General features: G+C 36.8%; 1 protein-coding gene across 3 annotated transcripts in view; it reads left to right on the plus strand.

Annotated features, from left to right (window-relative positions):
- The window catches only part of LOC126183603 (ATP-binding cassette sub-family C member 4-like), a 267,542-nt gene that overhangs the window by 187,642 nt on the left and 58,510 nt on the right, over positions 1 to 21,390 (plus strand). For 2 of the 3 annotated variants that reach the window (XM_049925712.1, XM_049925714.1), the window contains exons 14-19: positions 2,218 to 2,411; positions 10,919 to 11,273; positions 11,371 to 11,521; positions 15,880 to 15,986; positions 16,625 to 16,748; positions 19,963 to 20,139. In XM_049925712.1, the coding sequence (XP_049781669.1) occupies positions 2,218 to 2,411; positions 10,919 to 11,273; positions 11,371 to 11,521; positions 15,880 to 15,986; positions 16,625 to 16,748; positions 19,963 to 20,139 (1,108 nt within the window). Of the gene's footprint in view, positions 1 to 2,217; positions 2,412 to 10,918; positions 11,274 to 11,370; positions 11,522 to 15,879; positions 15,987 to 16,436; positions 16,544 to 16,624; positions 16,749 to 19,962; positions 20,140 to 21,390 lie in introns of all 3 variants that reach the window. The other variant, XM_049925713.1, reaches the window with a different exon arrangement.

The following is a 21,390-nucleotide window of genomic DNA, read 5'->3' on the forward strand; positions in this document are numbered from 1 at the left end:
TGCCAAGTCAGTACATAGAACTTTACTTGTGTGTGTGTGTGTGTGTGTGTGTGTGTGTGTGTGTGTGTGTGTGTGTGTGTGTGTGTGTGTGTGTGTGTGTGAGTGTGTGTGTATTAGGCACAGAAAGGATATTCATAAAATGTGTGTGTGGATTAGGCACAGGAAAGAGAATCAGAAATTGTGTGTGTGGATTACACATGGGCTAGGGCGGGGGAAAGGAAATGGGCTCAATAGCAGAGCATTGTTGGTAGGAGTCACTGTAAGGTCCATGTGTGGTGCAGTATTAGGATGAGGATTCTGGCCATGTGCCAGAAGTAGGTAGCTGCAACAGTATTGGCCAGCGGTGGTTGGTCCTGGATGTGCATTGGGGATGACTGGTGGGTACCTCTGGTGTCATGATGACACTGGTTAGCATCTGCTGCATGTTTTGCAAGAAAGATAAGACTTAGGGAATCACTTCTATGTTGAAGACAAGTGTACTTGTTGTCAGTTGATAGAACAAAAGTTGACAGGTGGTTCTGGAGCCAATGGTGACAGTGGAGGTGATGAAAAATTCTTCTGACTAATTGTCAGTTGATGGGATGAAATGTTGGGCAGTGGTGCAGAGACAATGGTGATTATGAAGCCAATGAAAATGTTTATCCCCATTACCAATAGTGAGATGAAACACAGAAGCTGTTGTCAATGGTGGGATAAAAGGTTGAAGCCGTCACTAGTGGTGGGATGAAACTTTTGAGCCCTGGAGCCAAAGGAAAGACTGTCTAAAGGCAAGGATGAGAAAGTCAGTTAAAACAATATATCATTGCCAAATGTTCCAGGATGAAACATGGAGGTGGCACTGGAGCCAGTGGAGGCACTGGAGCCAAAGGGGCTAGAAAAATCCCCATTACCAACTGGGAGGACTTGGAGTGGAGTCACTGGGGGCATAAAAATCCTCATTGTCAAGTGATAAGGGATAAAACTTCAAGAGGTGGCACTGGAGCTAGTAAAAATGTTCATTTGTCAACAAATGGTAGGGCAAAACACTCACGAATTTTATATCTTCATCAATAAATGAAATGTTGTCCAACGATTGAGGTGCAATGAGAACACAGCCAAGGTAAACAAGAACAATTTTATTAAATATTCAAGAACACAAGTCTCCTTCATGGAGTTTTCAGTTACCTACAATGAAAGTTCATTTGGTACTTTGAGTGCAAAAAGGAAGGCAAGAAATGATTAACGGGCCAAAGGCCAAAGTGATTAACAAAACAAGGTTCAAATTCATATTCACTTGGAATGTTCTAGAGTTAGTGACACAGGTAGTCATAGTCTCATCAAAGGGAGGCCACATGCACTTATTTGGCATAAGGCTAAAATGTAAAGAAGTAAAGTCACTGTCCTAAGCTTGGTAGGGATTAGAAGTTAAACACAGCATGGCAATTGCTTGCTGAAGGTTCCTTAGCAAGAATTCTCATTGATGGACCACTACTGCCATCAGTATCTCATCCATAGAACCAATGGTTCGATCGCTGAGATGAACAGCTGTTCTGTTATTGTGCACTGGCCTAAATACTGTCACTGTGCATCGATATGACATGGCCTATTAACATGTTGTTGTTGTCCAGTGCATTTACCAACATATGATACAAGCGCAGATCAGGCACTTATGCGTGCTGTGGCAGATGATGCCTGACATGTGCCACTCACAGGACATGTGTGTGTAGCAGGTTGCTGTCTTATAGGAGAGACACAGCAGGAAACTATCAGAATGTACCACTCATACAATAGTTCTTAAGTTTTTCTCCTCTTGGGAATTTCAGTTGACAGTAATTAACTGTTATAAATGGTTTATTTGATTTATAGAAAGAGTTTCAAAGATCCTCAACAGATTGAATTCCTGAATACATATTCATATTTTCTAAAGTGATGTTAGAGTAACCTTAGTGCTTTTCAATATAAATTTATTTGTCTTGATTGAAATGTAAAGCAGCAGTTAGATTACCAGTTTTGTGCTACTGAACAATAATCTTTAGCTCACAGCTCCTAATGCAACGGATATCATAACACACTGTTGTATTTTCAGCAACACCTTTAGTTTACAATAAGTGTTTATATTGACAAAGAAGGTAAAACAAACATAATGCATTAGGAAATAAATGACCTTTCTTACTGTACTGTAATAAGTATGGGGAAACAGATTGGGCTAGACTTAACTGTAATTTCTTTTTTTTAAAGAGTGTGTTGCTGGAAGAAAGTGGTAAGGTGCTTGATGACGACCAGGAAGAAAAAATCGGAGAAGGATTCACATGGTCTACATATTGGCATTATTTCAGAGCAGGAGGAAATGTGTGCACACTTGCAGTAATTCCTTTCTTTTTCTTGATTGCTCAAATTACAACAAGTGGGTCTGACTACTGGTTGACATACTGGTAAGCTTACAAAAAGATTCTCTGTTTAGTAGTTTACATTTAAAGGAGGAGTATGTAGTGTTTTCTATACGAAAAATACAATAAATGTCTAGATGTATGTGTTAACAAATTACCACAGATATATTGGTGCCTGACATGACAGTAAATGTCACCTGTAAAAATAACTGAAGTCATTTGTAGACATAAGTATAATTCACTCATATAAATCATAAGTACAATGCCTTATAATAACCTGCTTTTACATCATAATGTTTAGCATGCTTGTTTACAATGAAGGAAGGCAAGTCAGGCCACGACTGAATCCACATACTATACTAATAACTGTTAATATGATAACTTGGCCAGTCAGAGAAGCAGTTTTAGGTAATCTTCCACAGTTTTCTAAACAAATGCCAAGTTGTTTCCCTATGTGTGCCTCAGAAATACAACAATCTATCAGTTAAAATGTGAATTTACACTGAGCAAAGTCCACTCACTTTATAGACAGAGGGTGCATGCAGCTTTCATTGTGATAAGCACACTGGACCCTTCAGAAGGAGACCGGTTCAAATGCTCATATGGCCAGCCTGATTTATGTTTTCCATTGTTTCTGTAAATAGTTTAAGCCAATACCAAGCTGATTCCTTCGAAAACAGTACCCCAACTTACTTCCCAATCCTTGTCCATTTTGAGCATGTGTTCTGATTCTAATAACCTCATTGCTGATGTTCCATCAAATCATAATTTTCCTTCCTTTCTTTTTCATTGACCCATCCTCACAGTGTATGTGGTCTTAAATGTTCAAAGCACTAATGTGGTTTATGAGTTGGCTGGTGCACATTGAAAAGTTATCTATAAGATCAAATAGAAATTGCAAGTGTTATGCACTCCAAATTGTCAAAATTAGATGGAGTAAATTGTTCAGAATTTCTTTAAATTTGTTGGAAGGGAATTTTAAAAATATTTGAAATTCTCCTTGGAAAAAAGTGTGTGACAAGATATGAGAACTCTTCCAACCACAGATTTAAATTGTAAGAAACATTTCCTAACACCTTAATGAATACACTGAAACACAGACTAAATTATACATAGTTCATAAGAGTTACTTGTAACTTAGTCACCTATCTCTTAATATTCCATCGATTTCTATTAGCTAGGTGAAAAGCACAACACACACAACATCTCTATCAAAAAGACTTCTGTGGATTGGCAGCGGTTTGCACTGCAGGCACCCACATTTGCACTCTAAAACAAAACCATCTGTTTGTTTCTGCAGGCCTACACATAATGATGCTGTAGCCTGCAAAACTCACCTGTCCCTCATATGCTGTGCAGGCTCTGACATTGCACTCCTGTTGCTGTCACATGTGTACACTCTGAATAAAATTGTAATCCAGGGAAGAGGTTAACTGGTCATAAAATAAGTAATAAACATACCTGATCAAAACAGGCTATATTGTTGAGGTCTTGTGTCTTCTAATGAAATTGGGATGCATAAGTCTTATATTCAAAATCAGATATGCATGTGCACCGTGTCAGAATTCAGTAACCTCCATGTGAGCCATTAATTCTGAGTAATAATTTCCCCACCATACTTTTTACAAACTAGCAACATCTGTGGGAGATCCCACACACTCAGTGATTCCTACACTAGATATACTGCTGTGTGGGACATTGTGTATGAAATGTCAGGATACTTAAGATATTGGTTAGCACCATTCATAATAAGGTGCTCCACTACTGTTATATTTCCCCATTATATCCTGACCATAAGGCCATCAGTGATAACTTACAAAAAGCCTATAATATACACAGTAAGATATTACTTTCGAGAGGCATGACACAGTCAACCAAAATAAGCTTTGTTCATCCAAACTAAACACTTCTAATTCTGTAGTTACTGTTACCATTCAAAATAAAACATTTGTGCATCAGTTAAAGTCTTTTTCTATGTGATTTCACAGGGTTTTACTTTACAACATTAAATAAACCACCAATTCAGTTTAGTATGCAAATGAGGCTGACCCCCACCAGTGACATGGTCTGCTCTTAGCTAACTGCCATCACGATCGTCCTCAAACAAAGGGACCCTACTCCTATTTGTAAATATTTTTCTGCCTGTGATGTCAGATGCTTCACTTCTAATAACATCAGTACTTAAAATATTATTACTAGCTCCAACAGAGCAACTCTCACAAGACTTTTAGGATGTACTTTACTTATCCAAACAGTATATTTACTGATGAACTTTGTCATGTACTCCCCTCTTCAGGGACAGGAACAAGTCCATTCTGCTGTTGCAAATATGTGCCTCTCCCCTCAAACTGCATCTTAATTTTTAGTTTCACTGGAAGTATTCCTATGCCACTTTTCTAGAACATACAGGACACCTATTTGGCATCTCTGAGAGACATGGCTGCCACCCACTTTTAGCAGCCTTGATTCTCTCACTGCCATTCTTTCTAACCTTTGTAATATTGGCCAAACATTGTTGCCTAACATCTGCCTGAATTTTGCTGCTCTGCTTGATTAAAAATTCCATAGTACTCACACTAAATGTTGGATTTAGATGTGGAATTCATCAATAAATTGCAATATCTGAGCTGCTTATTTTAACCCTATTATTTATGGTTACTACTTTATTCATCTTCAGCAACTGTAAGTACATTTTTTGAAAACTTCAGCAACCAGTTGCACAAAATAAATCTTATTTCTTTACTGGTTTCAGGCACTTATTGCCTTACTTTGGAAGATTAGAATTCTCACTTTATTAGTCAGTGTCCATAATAAGCTGGTGTATGCAGCATAATACTGGAGTCATACAGATCATAGGGCTTGCACAAACATGGTATACGGACATGAAATGACAAGTGCAGACATCATGCAAAAACTCTTGATGTTTGCACTCATTGTCTGTTGTCCTTGTACCATATTTGTACATGTACCAAGATATATATGACTGCAGTACTATGTTGCATAGACCTGCTTATTTCTAATGCTCACTGATAATGTGGTAATTCTGATTTTCTGAAGAACAACACTAACTACCTGAAAGAAACAAAATTTCTTTTGTGCAACTGATTGTCAATTTGTTCAACAAAAACAGGTTATGCTTTCCCTCATTTTACGGGATTACATAATATGTTGTTGTTGTTGTGGTCTTCAGTCCTAAGACTGGTTTGATGCAGGTCTCCATGCTACTCTATCCTGTGCTAGCTTCTTCATCTTCCAGTACCTACTGCAACCTACATCCTTCTGAATCTGCTTAGTGTATTCATCTCTTGGTCTCCCTCTATGATTTTTACCTTCCATGCTGCCCTCCAATACTAAATTGGTAGCCGGCAGATGTGGCCGAGTGGGTCTAGGCGCTACAGTCTGGGACCGCATGACCGCTACGGTTGCAGGTTCGAATCCTGCCTCGGGCATGGATGTGTGTGATGTCCTTAGGTTAGTTAGGATTAAGTAGTACTAAGTTCTGGGGGACTGATGAACTCAGAAGTTAAGTCTCATAGTGCTCAGAGCCATTTGAACCATTTGAACTAAATTGGTGATCCCTTGATGCCTCAGAACATGTCCTACCAACCGATCCCTTCTTCTAGTCAAGTTGTGGCACAAACTCCTCTTCTCCCCAATTCTATTCAATACCACCTCATTAGTTATGTGATCTACCCATATAATTTTCAGCATCCTTCTGTAGCACCACATTTCGAAAGCTTCTATTCTCTTCTTGTCCAAACTATTTATCGTCCATGTTTCACTTCCATACATGGCTACACTCCATACAAATACTTTCAGAAACGACTTCCTGATACTTAAATCTATACTTGATGTTAACAAATTTCACTTCTTCAGAAACGCTTTCCTTGCCATTTCCAGTCTACATTTTATATCCTCTTTATCTCGACCATCATCAGTTATTTTGCTCCCCAAATAGCAAAACTCCTTTACTACTTTAAGTGCCTCATTTCCTAATCTAATTCTCTCAGCATCACCCAACTTAATTCAACTACATTCCATTATCCTAGTTTTGCTTTTGTTGATGTTCATCTTATATCCTCCTTTCAAGACACTGTCCATTCTGTTCAACTGCTCTTCCAAGTCCTTTGCTGTGTCTGACATAATTACAATGTCATTGGTGAACCTCAAAGTTTTTATTTCTTCTCCATGGATTTTAATACCTACTCCAATTTTTTTCTTTTGTTTCCTTTACTGCTTGCTCAATATACAGATTGAATAACATTGGGGAGAGGCTACAACCCTGTCTCCACTCCCTTCCCAACCACTGCTTCATTTTCACGTCCCTCGACTCTTATAACTGCCATCTGGTTTCTGTCCAAATTGTAAATAGCCCTCGCTCCCTGTATTTTACCCCTGCCACCTTCAGAATTTGAAACAGAATATTCCAGTCAACATTGTCAAAAGCTTTCTCTAAGTCTACAAATGCTAGAAACGTAGGTTTGCCTTTCCTTAATCTAGCTTCTAAGATAAGTCGTAGGGTCAGTATTGCCTCACGGATTCCAATATTTCAACGGAATCCAAATTGATCTTCCCTGAGATTGTCTTCTACCAGTTTTTCCATTCATCTGTAAATAATTTGCGTTATTACTTTGCAACTGTGATGTATTAAACTCATAGTTTGGTCATTTCCACATATGTCAACAGCTGCTTTCTTTGGGATTGGAATTATTATATTCTTCTTGAAGTCTGAGGGTATTTCACCTGTCTCATACATCTTGCTCACTAGATGGTAGAGTTTTGTCAGGTCTGGCTCTCCCAAGGCTGTCAGTAGTTCCAATGGAATGTTGTCTACTCCCGGGGCCTTGTTTCGAATCAGGTCTTTCAGTGCTCTGTCAAACACTTCGCGCATTATCATATGTCCCTTTTCATCTTCATCTACACCCTCTTCCATTTCCATAATATTGTCCTCAAGTACATCACCCTTGTATAGACCCTCTATATACTCCTTCCACCTTTCTGCTTTCCCTTCATTGCTTAGAATTGGGTTTCCATCTGAGCTCTTGATATTCATATGAGTGGTTCTCTTTTCTCCAAAGGTCTCTTCAATTTTTCTGTAGGCAGTATCTATCTTACCCCTAGTGAGATTAGCCTCTACATCCTTACATTTGTCCTCTAGCCATCCCTGCCCAGTCACTTTGCACTTTCTGTCGATCTCATTTTTGAGACGTTTTTATTCCTTTTTGCCTGCTTCATTTACTGCATATTTAAATTTTCTCCTTTCATCAATTAAATTCAATATTTCTTCTGTTACACAAGGATTTCTACTAACCCTCATATTTGTACCTACTTGATCCACTGCTGCTTTCACTACTTCAGCCCTCAAAGCTACCCGTTCTTCTTCTACTGTATTTCTTTCCTCCATTCCTGTCAATTGTTCCCTTATGCTCTCCCTGAAACTCTGTACAACCTCTGGTTCATTCAGTTTATCCAGGTCCCATCTCCTTAAATTCCCACCTTTTTGCAGTTTCTTCAGCTTTAATCTACAGTTCATAACCAATAGATTGTGGTCAGAGTCCACATCTGCCCCTGGAAATGTCTTACAATTTAAAACCTGGTTCCTAAATCTCTGTCTTACCATTATATAATCTATCTGATACCTTCTAGTATCTCCAGGCTTCTTCCATGTATACAACCTTCTTTCATGATTCTTCAACCAAGTGTTTGCTATGGTTAAGTTATGCTCTGTGCAAAATTCTACCAGGCGGCTTCCTCTTTCATTTCTTTCCTTCAATCCATATTCACTTATTATGTTTCCTTCTCTCCCTTTTCCTACTATCAAATTTCAGTCACCCATGGCTATTAAATTTTCACCTCCCTTCACTGTCTGAATAATTTCTTTTATTTCATCATACATTCCATCAATCTCTTCATCATCTACGGAGCTAGTTGGCATATAAACTTGTACTACTGTGGTATGCTTGGGCTTCATATCTATCTTGGCCACAATAATGTGTTCACTATGCTGTTTGTAGTAGCTTACCTGCACTCCTATTTTTTTTTTTTTATTCATTATTAAACCTACTCCTGCGTTACCCCTATTTGATTTTGTATTTATAACCCTGTCATTTTCCTCTTTGATATTCCACTGCCACTACTATTGCTCAAAATATTAATCACATTTGGAAGTGTTTTGATGTAATTCATGTGACAGTTTCATATTGTTACAAAATTTCATTAAATATTTGTATATGTTGTGTTCACCGAGACAAGCATGGTGTCCAACAAGAAAGGTAGCAGGAAGCAAACCCTATACCACAGAAAATAGGCGCTGTACTGGGTAGCTTGCTTGCATGCTAGCATCTGGTTTGATCTCAGAGTAGTTGTAACTATAACACAGATATGATAACCAACACAATGCCAAACAAGAAATTAGCATCTATTAAAAATAAAATACAGTTAATACTCAACCTTAAGTGGTGTATGATGCTTGGCTTTGTAGTTAAAGTCCTACACACGTCTAACCTTTTACAGTAAAAGAGAATGATATGATCTACAGATGTTCAGTCTGTACTGCTCTAATTACCAGTTAGTTGTTCAGGCTCTTATAATTTTAATTAATATTGTGTTTATACTGGTTGCTAGTGAGGAGGAAAGTTAGTTATTAGTATTTTATTAATGATCTCATTCATAAGTAGCCATATCACAGTCATCACAGTCGCTCAAGAAAGTTATAATTAAGCTTTACTTGTTTAATCAGAATCGGACGATGACTCTTCTTGACTGCAGTCTCGATGATTCAAATTGATCTGCAATCCTGTGTAAATAAAATATCTTGGTTTTCTTGTGTTGCGTAGTCAGTCGGGAAATCTCAGATCAAGCAGAAAGTTTGCTTTGATAGAGTTTAATTATCCGATGAAATAATGGAGCTCTTGGATCTAATAATTGCAGGTTCATTTCCAATTCATCGGAAGTTCCCTTCTGATTACCAACGAAACGACACATCCATGCAAATTTCCACTTAGAGAATACATATATAATGAAATTCCTTACACACCTTTGATGTAAATGCTCAGTATATATTTTCTTGAGTAGCATACAATATATTTTCAATCTCATTCTTCCAGTAATCTCGATAGCAAAATTACAATTATTCAATGCGGCTATTTGGCACGGAGAAGATCCTAGAAGTCCTCTCAACACACCAGAGAGAATATTACCAAGAGTAATCATGCACTCATGGAATAGTAATAGTACTGTACTACTTTGCGAATCAATTCTGCGAGTATATAGATGGTCAAGTAGGAAACATAATTCACTCATAGAATTGTGCAGGGATAATTAGTGGAATATAAAGAGATATTACACTCTGATGTCAATGACACTTTGGCACTAAGCATTTACAGTCTAATGATCACTTGTTAACAGCAACTGGGCCGCAACGGCAGCAAATGGAACTCATCAGTGACTGATGAATAACTGCAAATGGAATTGCAGGCAACTGTTGCTTGCAATGCACAGTCCAAGTATGACTGCATCCACATTTATCCACAAGCAGCAGAAGGTTGTCAATGTGTGATCTATTTCGCAGTGTTCCTGGTGTCAGGAGCCTCTGTGGTGGCAGACATAACTATTGTTGGATGGAGTTAACTGTTTGTAGGTCTTGTGGTGGATGCGTAGTGTCCTGTTTATGAACTCCATCTTGCTTGTAACTGATCAGAACTTTGTTTCCCCACAGTTGAAGACTGCCTGATTGATGTGCCCTCTGTAGCTATGCTGTGTACCAGATGTGATGGCATAAGCAGCAGTACCATACACTGTGTTCAATATTAATGGTGTCCTGAGTGAACTCTTCTCAGCAGAGTTACAATTATTCAATGCTGTTCACAGTTTTCTTTTCCCAGACTGACAAAGACTGTCTTTAGTGTTCACAGTTTGTGGACTGATTCAATTTTTGGGATGCAGTGCCACACTCTCTGAAACAGTCTTCATATTCATGGGCAACAATAAGACTTAAAATGATTTAGGCTATAATTCAGCCAGCATTAATAGGAGAGAAGACAACTTTAATAACAAAATCTCATCACCTGCACTTTTCTCTGTCTCTTTGTCGGCTGGTTTGTACAGGTGTACAAATTCCCATAAATGAGTGTCAAATGTTGAAAAGGTGGCAAATGATTCATAATTCCTTAATATTATCTAGACGTAGTAGTCTGATGCATGATTACATACTGTAGACATTAAAAAAGAAGTATTACATAAGCAATATTATTTTAATTTATGAATTATCTCTAAAACTAGACTACTGCAACCCAATTTTTTACAGTAAAGTTCAGTTAATTATTACTGAATGGTGCTGAGTCTCACATCAGACTTTACACCAAGAAATGATCAGCTGATACCACTAATGACTTCTTGCAGTTACAGGTTTTTAAGAAAATTATGTTCACTAGTATATGTATTCTCTTTGATTGTGGCCCTGAAATTTCATCTCCTTTTTTCCTTTGACTATATAATACTTTTGTCACAATACCATACTCAGTAAAACAGATAGCTATTAAATACTGTTCCAGGTCAAATACGGAAGCAGAAAGATATTCTACTAGTGGATATCATGTGGCAACAAATGATACAGATCAGTACAAGATAGAGCTGTGGGATCATGAGCCAACCAGTGAAACATTTGTAGAAGGATATGGTATTCTTGTAGCAGGTTGTGTAGTTCTTACACTGCTTCGATCTGCAGCTTTCTTCAAACTGTGTATGCGTGCATCTCGAAACCTGCATAATAGGGCATTTGAAGCATTACTACTTTCCAAAATGCGTTTTTTTGATACAAATCCATCTGGTCGAATCCTCAATCGGTTCTCAAAAGATGTAGGAGCAATGGATGAACTTTTACCGCAGGCTATGCTCTTCATGACTCAGGTACTTAGCTTCTTTAGAAAATTTTGTTAAATTAACACTATGTAATGATTTTTATTCAATTATAATCTTAAATGTAATCTTTCACTTCATTTTTTAGATATATTTAACTTTGTGTGGGATAATGGTAATGGTTATCATTGTCAACTATTACCTTATTATTGCCATTGTCATCTGTGCTGTTTTCTTCTACTACATCTCAATTGTTCTAATATCAACTGCTAGAGAGGCCAAGAAACTTGAAGCAATGAGTGAGTATAAATTACGTAGTCATAGTATACCAGTTACTTTCATTTATGAGCAGTTACCATTATTTGATTTGCCACTTATGTATCTTATTTCTTGATTGTCAGTTACATATAATTTTTCTGTGTTACTGAATTTCCATTTAATTTTATAATAATTGTGAGGCTATGTATACAAAGAGGGATTAGTCTTATCATTTAGCACTTTACACAGAAATAATTTTATGGTGTGATATGCAAATAATGTTAACAACTATTTCAAGACTATAACAGACACAGATTGCCATGTTTCTGCAATCATTTATTTTCCTATAAGAGATGAATCAGCAGAGGTGACAGCTAGTATTTGGTTAGCCATAAGATCATAGTAATTATCTTTTCAATGTGTCATTAAATGTCTGTGATATTTGTCACAGCATCTCCTATTCATATTGCAACTGGTTTTATGAAAGTGGTTAAATGAGATAAAACACGAACTTAGAGGATTTAATTATGACACAAAGTTTAATGTAAGAAAACATCAATCATTTTTATAAGATGTTTCTGTAAAATTCAATTCTACAGTTATAAATACTTGCTTTTGATAGAATGGAAAATGAAATGCAACTTGGAAAAATAGACAAAACATAAGCAATGCTTTGTAAACCATTTCTACATGCTATTCTAACTGTCAGCTGTCTTTATGTAAGACATGTGTCTAACTACCTTTAAAGTTATGTGGTCTTACTGATACAAGCTTTCACCAGTAGCTAGTGCCACATCACTGTGGAAGTTAAGATTCTACTATCACTCTTGGTTTAAATTGTTGGTTTCAGACACATACATAAACACATACACATATATCCTTGTACTGGTACCTCTGATGAAAAAAAATCAGAACCACAGGTTTTAAGATGTGGTACAATAGAACTTTATTTTTTACCACAGCAAATGTTGCATCTGAACTTTTAAAATGCGCAGAAAAGTGTTAAAATAACGTTTTAACAAGTCTAAATTTCAGAAACCCCCCCCCCCCAACCACCTCCAGAAGGCCTCAGTACTGGATTTTTTTTTTTTTTTTTTTTTTTTTTTTTTTTTTTTTTTTTTTTTTTTTTTTTTTTTTTTTTTTTTGTAACACCCTGTATATCAGAAATGACACATATATTAAAGCTAGGGCAGACCTGATCACAATGATTGTAGATAAACATTTTGGATTGTCTGCCACTGAATTAACAAAACAAGACATCAGTAAAAATTAATCATTATGTATGTGTACCGCCCACCACTAAGGGCCACCATTGATGGTACAATTAGTAATAACTTCTTTAACATTTTGGAGACTATAGGCATGGTGCAAAAGTTAAACACTGCTGCTAGGATATCAAAAGATTCATCATGAGTCTTGGACACTGTACTTACAGATATTGACAGGGAAAATCATAAAGTATTTATAAAAGATCTTGACCTCTCTGATCATTACTGTCAGACATTAAAGTCAAAGAAAAGTCTACTAAAAAATGCAGGCCTACTAAAAGATCTTCTCTGAGCATAAAATGCATACATTATTTAAATTAATATCGGAGGAGACAGTTTCCAAAGTAGCCACTTCAACAGTAGCAGCTAAGGAGTAGTATCTTAGAAGAATAAATGGATTGCTGCAGGTATTAGTAAGTCCTCCCATATTATTGTATAATACAGCTTAGAACTACAGACTACATGAAAATTCAGATCACATGTGAACTATGACTGAATCATTAAATCTCTGGAAAGTAAACACACTACTGAAGTTGACAATAGATCTAGTAAGTTATTAAAATGCTCCTGTAGCCATGTGAGTAAAATACATTGCTTTATTTTTGATCCATCACTTAACCAATGGTTAGTTCATAAAGGGCTAAATTATGTTGTAAAACCACTGTATAAGAAGGGAGCTAAGGCACATACTGCTAGCTATCAGCCAGTCTCACTACTCACAGGATTTTTCCAAAGTTCTGGAGAAAATAAACCATGCCAGGATTGTTAAGCACCTTAGTTACCATAATGCCATCAGTGAAAGTCAGTTTGGATTTCAAAAAAGATTATAAAATAAAGATGTTTGTAATATTTTGTGACTTAAGGAATGCATTTGATTGTGTCAGTGGCCAAATACATTTACACAAGGCTACATGCCTGGGTATAGGGGGTGTAACAGGATAATGGTTTGGTTAATACCTTTCTAACAGAAAGCAGAAAGTTGTATTGTATTGGATAGTTGAGGAGAGGTCTCAGCATCATCATAATGGGCTACCATCACATGTAGAGTGCCTTAGGGCTCAGTTCTGAGCCCCCAAATTTATTAATGTTCTACCTTTTTGTACACAATATCATAAATTCACCATCTTTCCTGATGATACCGTGGTACTTTTTGGTGATAATTCATTAGAAAAACCTGAGGTGCCAGCTAATAAGGTCTTTGGGGATATTATTATCTGTTTAACATAAATGGTCTTTCTGATAATTACAGTAAAACAAGTTGTATTCATTACATGAATGCATGGTGTCTGAAAGAACAGACGCCACGCAGAATCTGCAGCTGTGAAACATTGTGTGTAAATTGAAGGGGATCACTGTTGTCCGCTGCATTGGGACATTATGTGGCATTAGTGGCAATGAGTGAAAATGTGAATCGAACTGGGATTTGAACTAGGTAAGTGCATTAACCACTGTGCCATCTGGGACACAGCATTATCACATCTGCGTGGATTATCTTGCACACCTCAGGGCTGATTCACATTCCCACGGAGCACCACTTATCCACAGTCCCTGTCCTTTTTACTCATGTTCACTACACCGAGAGTCTCACAGGAGATTGGGTGTATTTGTGCTTCTGTACTGAATGAGGTGGATTCAATGCCCACTAGCCATATCAATTATATGAATGTGTGGTTTCTGTTCTTTCAGATATGTCCAAAAGAACAGACATCACACATTCATATAACTGATATGGCTAGATGGGCAATGGATCCACCTCCTTCAGTGCAGATGCACAAATACCTCCAATCTCCTGTGGGAATCTCAGTGTAGTGAACGAGAGTAAAATGGACAAGGACTACAGATGGGTGACTCTCAGTGATAATGTGAATCAGCTGTGAGGTGTGCCAAGGTAGTCCACGCAGTTGTGATACCACTGTGTTCTGGATGGTGCAGTGGTTAACACATATGCCTAGTGAGTGGGAGATCCTGGGTTCAAATCCCAGTCTAGTACACATTTTCACCCATTGCCGCTGAATCCACATAGTGCCCCGCTGCAGCTGACAGCAGTGATCCCCTTCAATTTACTTATAAAGTTTTATTTGATTATATAAAAACTCCTAAGATGTATAAATAGGAGACAGACTAGGTGACCAGCAACTGGCCAGTGTGTATACTTCAAAATACCTGGTCTTAAATATTGATAGCAAACTAAACTGTTCACAACCCATCCTGGATCAGTGCAAAAAACTGTGTTTTGCAACTAATGCTTTAAACATTGTTTGCTCCTATAGAAACATAGAAGGTATTAAATCAGCTTATTATGACTGTTTATATCATTATGGCACACAGAATCATATTTTGGTGAAATCATACACTGATTACAAAAGTGCTTTATGCACAAAAAGAGTCATAAGAAGCACGTATGAAGTTCACACTAGAACCACATGTAGAAATCTTTTTAAAATCCTAATATCCACTGTATAATATATATTCTGCCAAAAGTGGTCACATTTTAAACCTAATACTGTGTATCACAGTAATGATATGATAAGGAAAAAGGTATCCACTATGAGCATACATCATGGCTGAGTATGGTACAGAAGGGGATCTATTTCAGTGGCTGTAAGGTTTTTAATTCTGTCCTTACACAAGTTTAATATTTAGTACATGATAAGTTTTTGCTTAAAGAACTTAAGACAGTTCCTATTGCAAGAGTCATTTTATGCTATAGAACAGTTCCTTAACCAGAATGTGATGCTCCCGTAACACTCAAATAAATTCCCAGATCCATATTTATGTGTTTGTTTATTTATTACTATAAACATAATTAAAAACATTTGTTTCCCATTGTAGAACCTTAGTCATAGATACCTTAATATGATATTCATTAGCATTATTTACATAGTAGCATAAAATGTAACCACAAAAAACTTTTGAAACGGACATGTTCCACATCATGTGATATAGTCACAACACGAAAATAAATAAAATTATTATAACTTTTATGGACTGTTTTCTCACAGTGTGTGTCATATGTTAGAATACAAGTCAGTTTATTAATTCTCAGCTGTGCAACAGATTTTCCATCTTTTCTTTAAAAAACCGTGCACCAACAATTCCTGCCTTTCAGTATTTGATTACTGTTATTACAGAAAGAAGCCCTGTATTTTCACATCTCTCAGATTCTCTTAATGGTCTTAGCACCATTCATGCATCTGGTACCCAGGGAAAAATCTGTGATGAGTTTGACACACATCAGGTAGCTGTTATGATGATTTTATGCTATAGAACAGTTCCTTAACCAGAATGTGATGCTCCCGTAACACTCAAATAAATTCCCAGATCCATATTTATGTGTTTGTTTATTTATTACTATAAACATAATTAAAAACATTTGTTTCCCATTGTAGAACCTTAGTCATAGATACCTTAATATGATATTCATTAGCATTATTTACATAGTAGCATAAAATGTAACCACAAAAAACTTTTGAAACGGACATGTTCCACATCATGTGATATAGTCACAACACGAAAATAAATAAAATTATTATAACTTTTATGGACTGTTTTCTCACAGTGTGTGTCATATGTTAGAATACAAGTCAGTTTATTAATTCTCAGCTGTGAAACAGATTTTCCATCTTTTCTTTAAAAAACCGTGCACCAACAATTCCTGCCTTTCAGTATTTGATTACTGTTATTACAGAAAGAAGCCCTGTATTTTCACATCTCTCAGATTCTCTTAATGGTCTTAGCACCATTCATGCATCTGGTACCCAGGGAAAAATCTGTGATGAGTTTGACACACATCAGGTAGCTGTTATGATAGATTTTTTTAATGAATATACAATTGTTTACTTTTCTTTAATACAGTTAGTTCATCTGTTTTTACAGGATCATCACACTGCAGGCTGGTTTTTATTCATAACAACTGGTATAACTTTAGGATTCTGGCTTGACTTCCTAAATGCAATTTTTATTACTGTAGTAACATTCAGTTTTCTCATCCTTGAATCTGGTAAGTATGATTCAGTTACAAAGTATGTTTCCTTCAATTATAATCTGCTAAACCAAGAACTGTTTCCTTCTTACAAGAGAGATATCTAAGTAAACTACAGCATTACTAGTCCTGTTTTATTCATTTCATAATATCATCAAGTATCAATTTTACTTTCCTCCAAATAGTTAACAGTATTATTTTTTAAGTTGTTTTTGTTTTCAGTCTTTTTCACTTACCATCTGTACAACATTTGTATCATCTTCAGTAAATTACTGAAAAGACATGTAGCAAAATCTCACAAAATTTATTTTGTTGCATTTAAGGAATATGATAAAAAAACTGTTTTTGTATCTCAGATATCTATCTTCTAAACTGTTTACTTTGAGTGGGAAGGGCTCCATTTCTAGATATTCATCCCATGCTCAAAATCTACTATGACATATTGTTTTCAATGCTAAATCTTAAACCTGTCAACAAAAATTAGCTAGGTGTCCTCTGTTGTCAATATTTGATTTGTGCTTGTTATCTATGCATCCATAAATTAGGGATAGCTCTTTTTCTATCCAAGTGTAATGTACCTTCCATCTCAGTAACAGTATTGTTCTGCTCTGTTTGTGCTACTCTGGAATTCTCTAATTTTTCCCCTCAGTGTGATAGAGCTCACTACAGAGCATTTCCTCCAATCATGTCCTCAATATACTCCACAGCAGTGAGAAATGAATTCACATTTACCAGCAACTGTATTTCAGAAAACTACCTAGTAGCACGTTGTTCTGATGATGTCAAGGATTGCATAAAAGCATGGTACAATTATTCTGACACAAGGCCACTCTAGATGTCACCCATAATTGACATAGATTGCTAGGAGCTGGATCAAAGGAGCTAACATTTCAGTTGATGGTGTACCAGGTATGTTAAATGAGATTGATTCAGGAAACTTGTTGACCAAACAAGTATCCTAATGTCCATGGACTGTTCCTCAAATACGAGGGCTATCCACAAAGTACATTACGTTTTGGAATTAAAAATAAATAAAGTATTGGAATTTTTTTAAAATTATATACAGATGAAAGCCACACTTAAATACTACTTTTCTACATAGTTGCCATTTAAATTAAGGCACTTATCATAGCGATGGACGAGCTTGGAAATTCCTTCGTCATAAAATTCGGCCGCCTGCGCCTTCAACCACGTGGTTTCCTCTTTTGGGACAGAAAAGGTGTGATTTTTGTGGATTTCCTGGAAAGAGGCACTACAGTAAACTCTCAAAGGTATTGCCAAACTCTGCACAACCTCAGAAGAGCAATACAAAACAAGGGCAGGGGAAAGTTGGGCTCAAAGATCTTGCTGATTCATGATAACGCCCAGGCCCACACGGCAAATGCTACTCATGAAGTTCTCGAATCTTTTAAGTGGAAGTTGTTTCCTCATCCGCCGTACAGTCCCGACCTGGCACCGAACGACTTCCACTTATTCCCAGCAATGAAGAAGTGGTTGGCTATGCAGTGTTTTGATGACGACCCACAGCTTCAAGAAGAGGTAACCACGTGGTTGAAGGTGCAGGCGTCCGAATTTTACGACGAAGGAATTTCCAAGCTCATCCATCGCTATGATAAGTGCCTTAATTTAAATGGCAACTATGTAGAAAAGTAGTATTTAAGTGTGGCTTTCATCTGTATATAATAAAAAAAATTTCCAATACTTTATTTATTTTTAATTCCAAAACGTAATGTACTTTGTGGATAGCCCTCGTATGTCTGGCAGGACTCTGGAACAATGGAGAGGGTACAGAACACCACTAGAGTGCAGTAGGTGAACAAACTCAACTATGTGATTAATAGGTTCTTATATATAGATCTAGCTGATGAGAGACAATGACATGTATATTAGAGACACCATTTCCTCCCATGCAAATATTCCCCACTAAAGAACACCTCTACCACATGCCAAAACAATCTCCTATTGGCAAGTAGAGTGTGGTGATAGGTGTGTACCAACATGTACTGGGACTGATCAGTCCAAATGACCTTTTACCATGCTTCAGTCTTCCAATGGCAGCATTCCTGCTACCACGATAATCTCTGTGCCTGTGATGTGTAGTGAACAGAGGAATGTCATTGGGGCCTGCCTTTTCTTTACAGTGAGCTATTGGTCTTGGATAGTATCCTATAGCTTCTCCTAAATTTTTGTTGTCCAACGACGGATTTTTAAGTGATTTTTTGCAGTGTTCCTCATCTACCTGCCAATATAATACAGGATAGTCAACCTGCCATTAGTTTGTTATAGCCCTTTGCATGTACTTCTAGTGTCAATGGCTTTCACTGGATTGAGATACTCACAGTACATTCTTGACACAATGGCAAATGAAAAACCTAATGCCTACATAACCTTGACATGGAGTGTTCCATGCACTGGTCACCCTCTGTCTTGTCATAACCAGATTCACTTATATTGCACATCTTGTCCATCCTGCTATTATACCAACATCCAGTAAAGCCAGGATGTCATTCCCGTCATGTAATATGATGAATTATTCCACTTGCCATGAAGACAGAAGCACTTGTCCTCCAGTTCATCAGTTGCCTCTAATGCCATTGTCCATGAGTGTTTCCTTTACAGTGTTAATATTGAATAGCATAATATTTTATTTCAACTTTCTTTTTCTTCATACAAGAAATACTGTCATATTTTTATAAAAAATTATCCATTATGAGCCTTAATCAGCACACATTTTTACTCTGCCAGTATGTGTCACTGTTCCATACACAAGGTAATACATTTACCAGATGCTGATACATTACCGAACTCTGAGCTGCTAACTCAAAGTGCAGAGTTAGCACTTTATGCACTTTGAAATGGGAAAAGAAATGATAAAATGACAGTGTGACAGTGTCTATGTTCTGAACTATACTAGATAAATAAGTCTACCTAGAAAGTGCTGCAGTTATAAACAATTTTGAAGATTTCCTGGTAATCCGCTGTGAAAATATTTTGAACAATTTAAGTATTCACCATTAAAATACTAGAATTATTTGGAAAACCACAAGTGTGATTAACTTACTTGAAATGAACATCAGTTTACTCTCATATTATTATCCTGGTGTCCCTCTCCTTGTTACCAGCCAGAAACTAGCATTCTTTGTATTCAAAACCAAAATTATATTAACAGTTTATTCGGCTGGGAAAGAGTAATTTTTCAAAATAAAACAAAATTTTTGTTTTCATATTACAGCTGTGACATTCTTGGGAGGAAATGTTGGTCTTGCCATAACACAGTCTCTTGTTTTGACTGGTATGCTTCAACATGGAATTCTGCAGATGTCAGAGACAGTCAGTCAGATGACGTCGGTGGAACGTATTCTAGAATACACACGTATTGAGCCAGAGACAAGCCTGGAAACAAATGATGGTAAGCAGAATATTATACCATGTTTATTTTTCAAATTTGTTCATTATAATATGGTAATTAGTAGCAAAAATGAATAGAAATAGTTATGTTCTGTGCATATTCTGCACTGAAACAGTCTTTAAAATATGTATAAAAATGAATGGACCTATCATATTTCATATGGTATAAGCACAATATGGCATTTTTAAAAGATAATGACGTTGACAAAAATCAGACATATGTAAATAACATTCATGTACATTTACATAAATTAAGTACTTCTTCTTCCTCCGCTTTTTCTTCTTCTTCTTAGGACCTTCCTGTTGGAGCAGGGTATGCTTTTGGGCCAGTGCACACTGTTTCTTATGATCTAATGATTCCAATGGGTTTAGGCTTCTTGATCTTAGATCTGCATTTATAGAATGTAGCCACTGTAATTTAGGTCCTCAACATTGTTTCTGACCTCTGACAGTGAGATGATAGGCTGAGCTGAAGACTGAAGTAGGTGGTGCCTGTATGATTTGTATGTACCACAGAAGTCTCCATTCATGCATCTTCTCATTGATTGGAGCCACTCCAGGTAGTTTGTATTGTTGGTGTCCTTGAGCAGGGAAAGACGAATCATCTCAGTATCAGCATTTCCATGACACTTAGCGAGTGCTCATCACTTCTAGGTGTAGGCCAACACATGGTACCATATAATGCAACTGGCATCACTATTGTGCGATATATCTTTGATTTTAGGTGGCAGGCATCTTCTTATCACAAAGAATACCAGTGATTTCTCTGAATCACATCTAGGTTGCTTTGATTCTTGCTTTCTTCATTAAATACATATTTTTGTGAAAAATGTAACATCTCCAAGGAGTGGAGTTTCCTGAAAGAATTGCTAGTTCACTCTTAATGTGGTCTCACAGCAACAGTTGGTGAACTGTAAAAGATTAAAAATAAACAGTGCTTACTGTGAAAGCTACAAGTGCTGAAAACACTCAGACCAAAGGAGTGCATAAACAAGACACTGATGCAGCACATACATCAACATTACTGCATAGCATCTTACAACTTCATAAATGGCAAACATAGGAAGGATACACTGAAATCATTAGAGATGAAACATTAACTTGATTTGGACAAATATAAGAGAAGGAACTATCTTTGCATTCATCTGAAGTGCTTTAGAGGCACCATAAGGTATGTCAGTGTGACCAGACAGGGTACCACTCCCCATGCCTCTGAAATATGAGTCCTGTAATGATTAACAAGATTTATTGC

The sequence above is a fragment of the Schistocerca cancellata genome, chromosome 4, assembly GCF_023864275.1.
Source record: "Schistocerca cancellata isolate TAMUIC-IGC-003103 chromosome 4, iqSchCanc2.1, whole genome shotgun sequence".
Classification (NCBI taxonomy): Eukaryota; Metazoa; Arthropoda; class Insecta; order Orthoptera; family Acrididae; genus Schistocerca; species Schistocerca cancellata.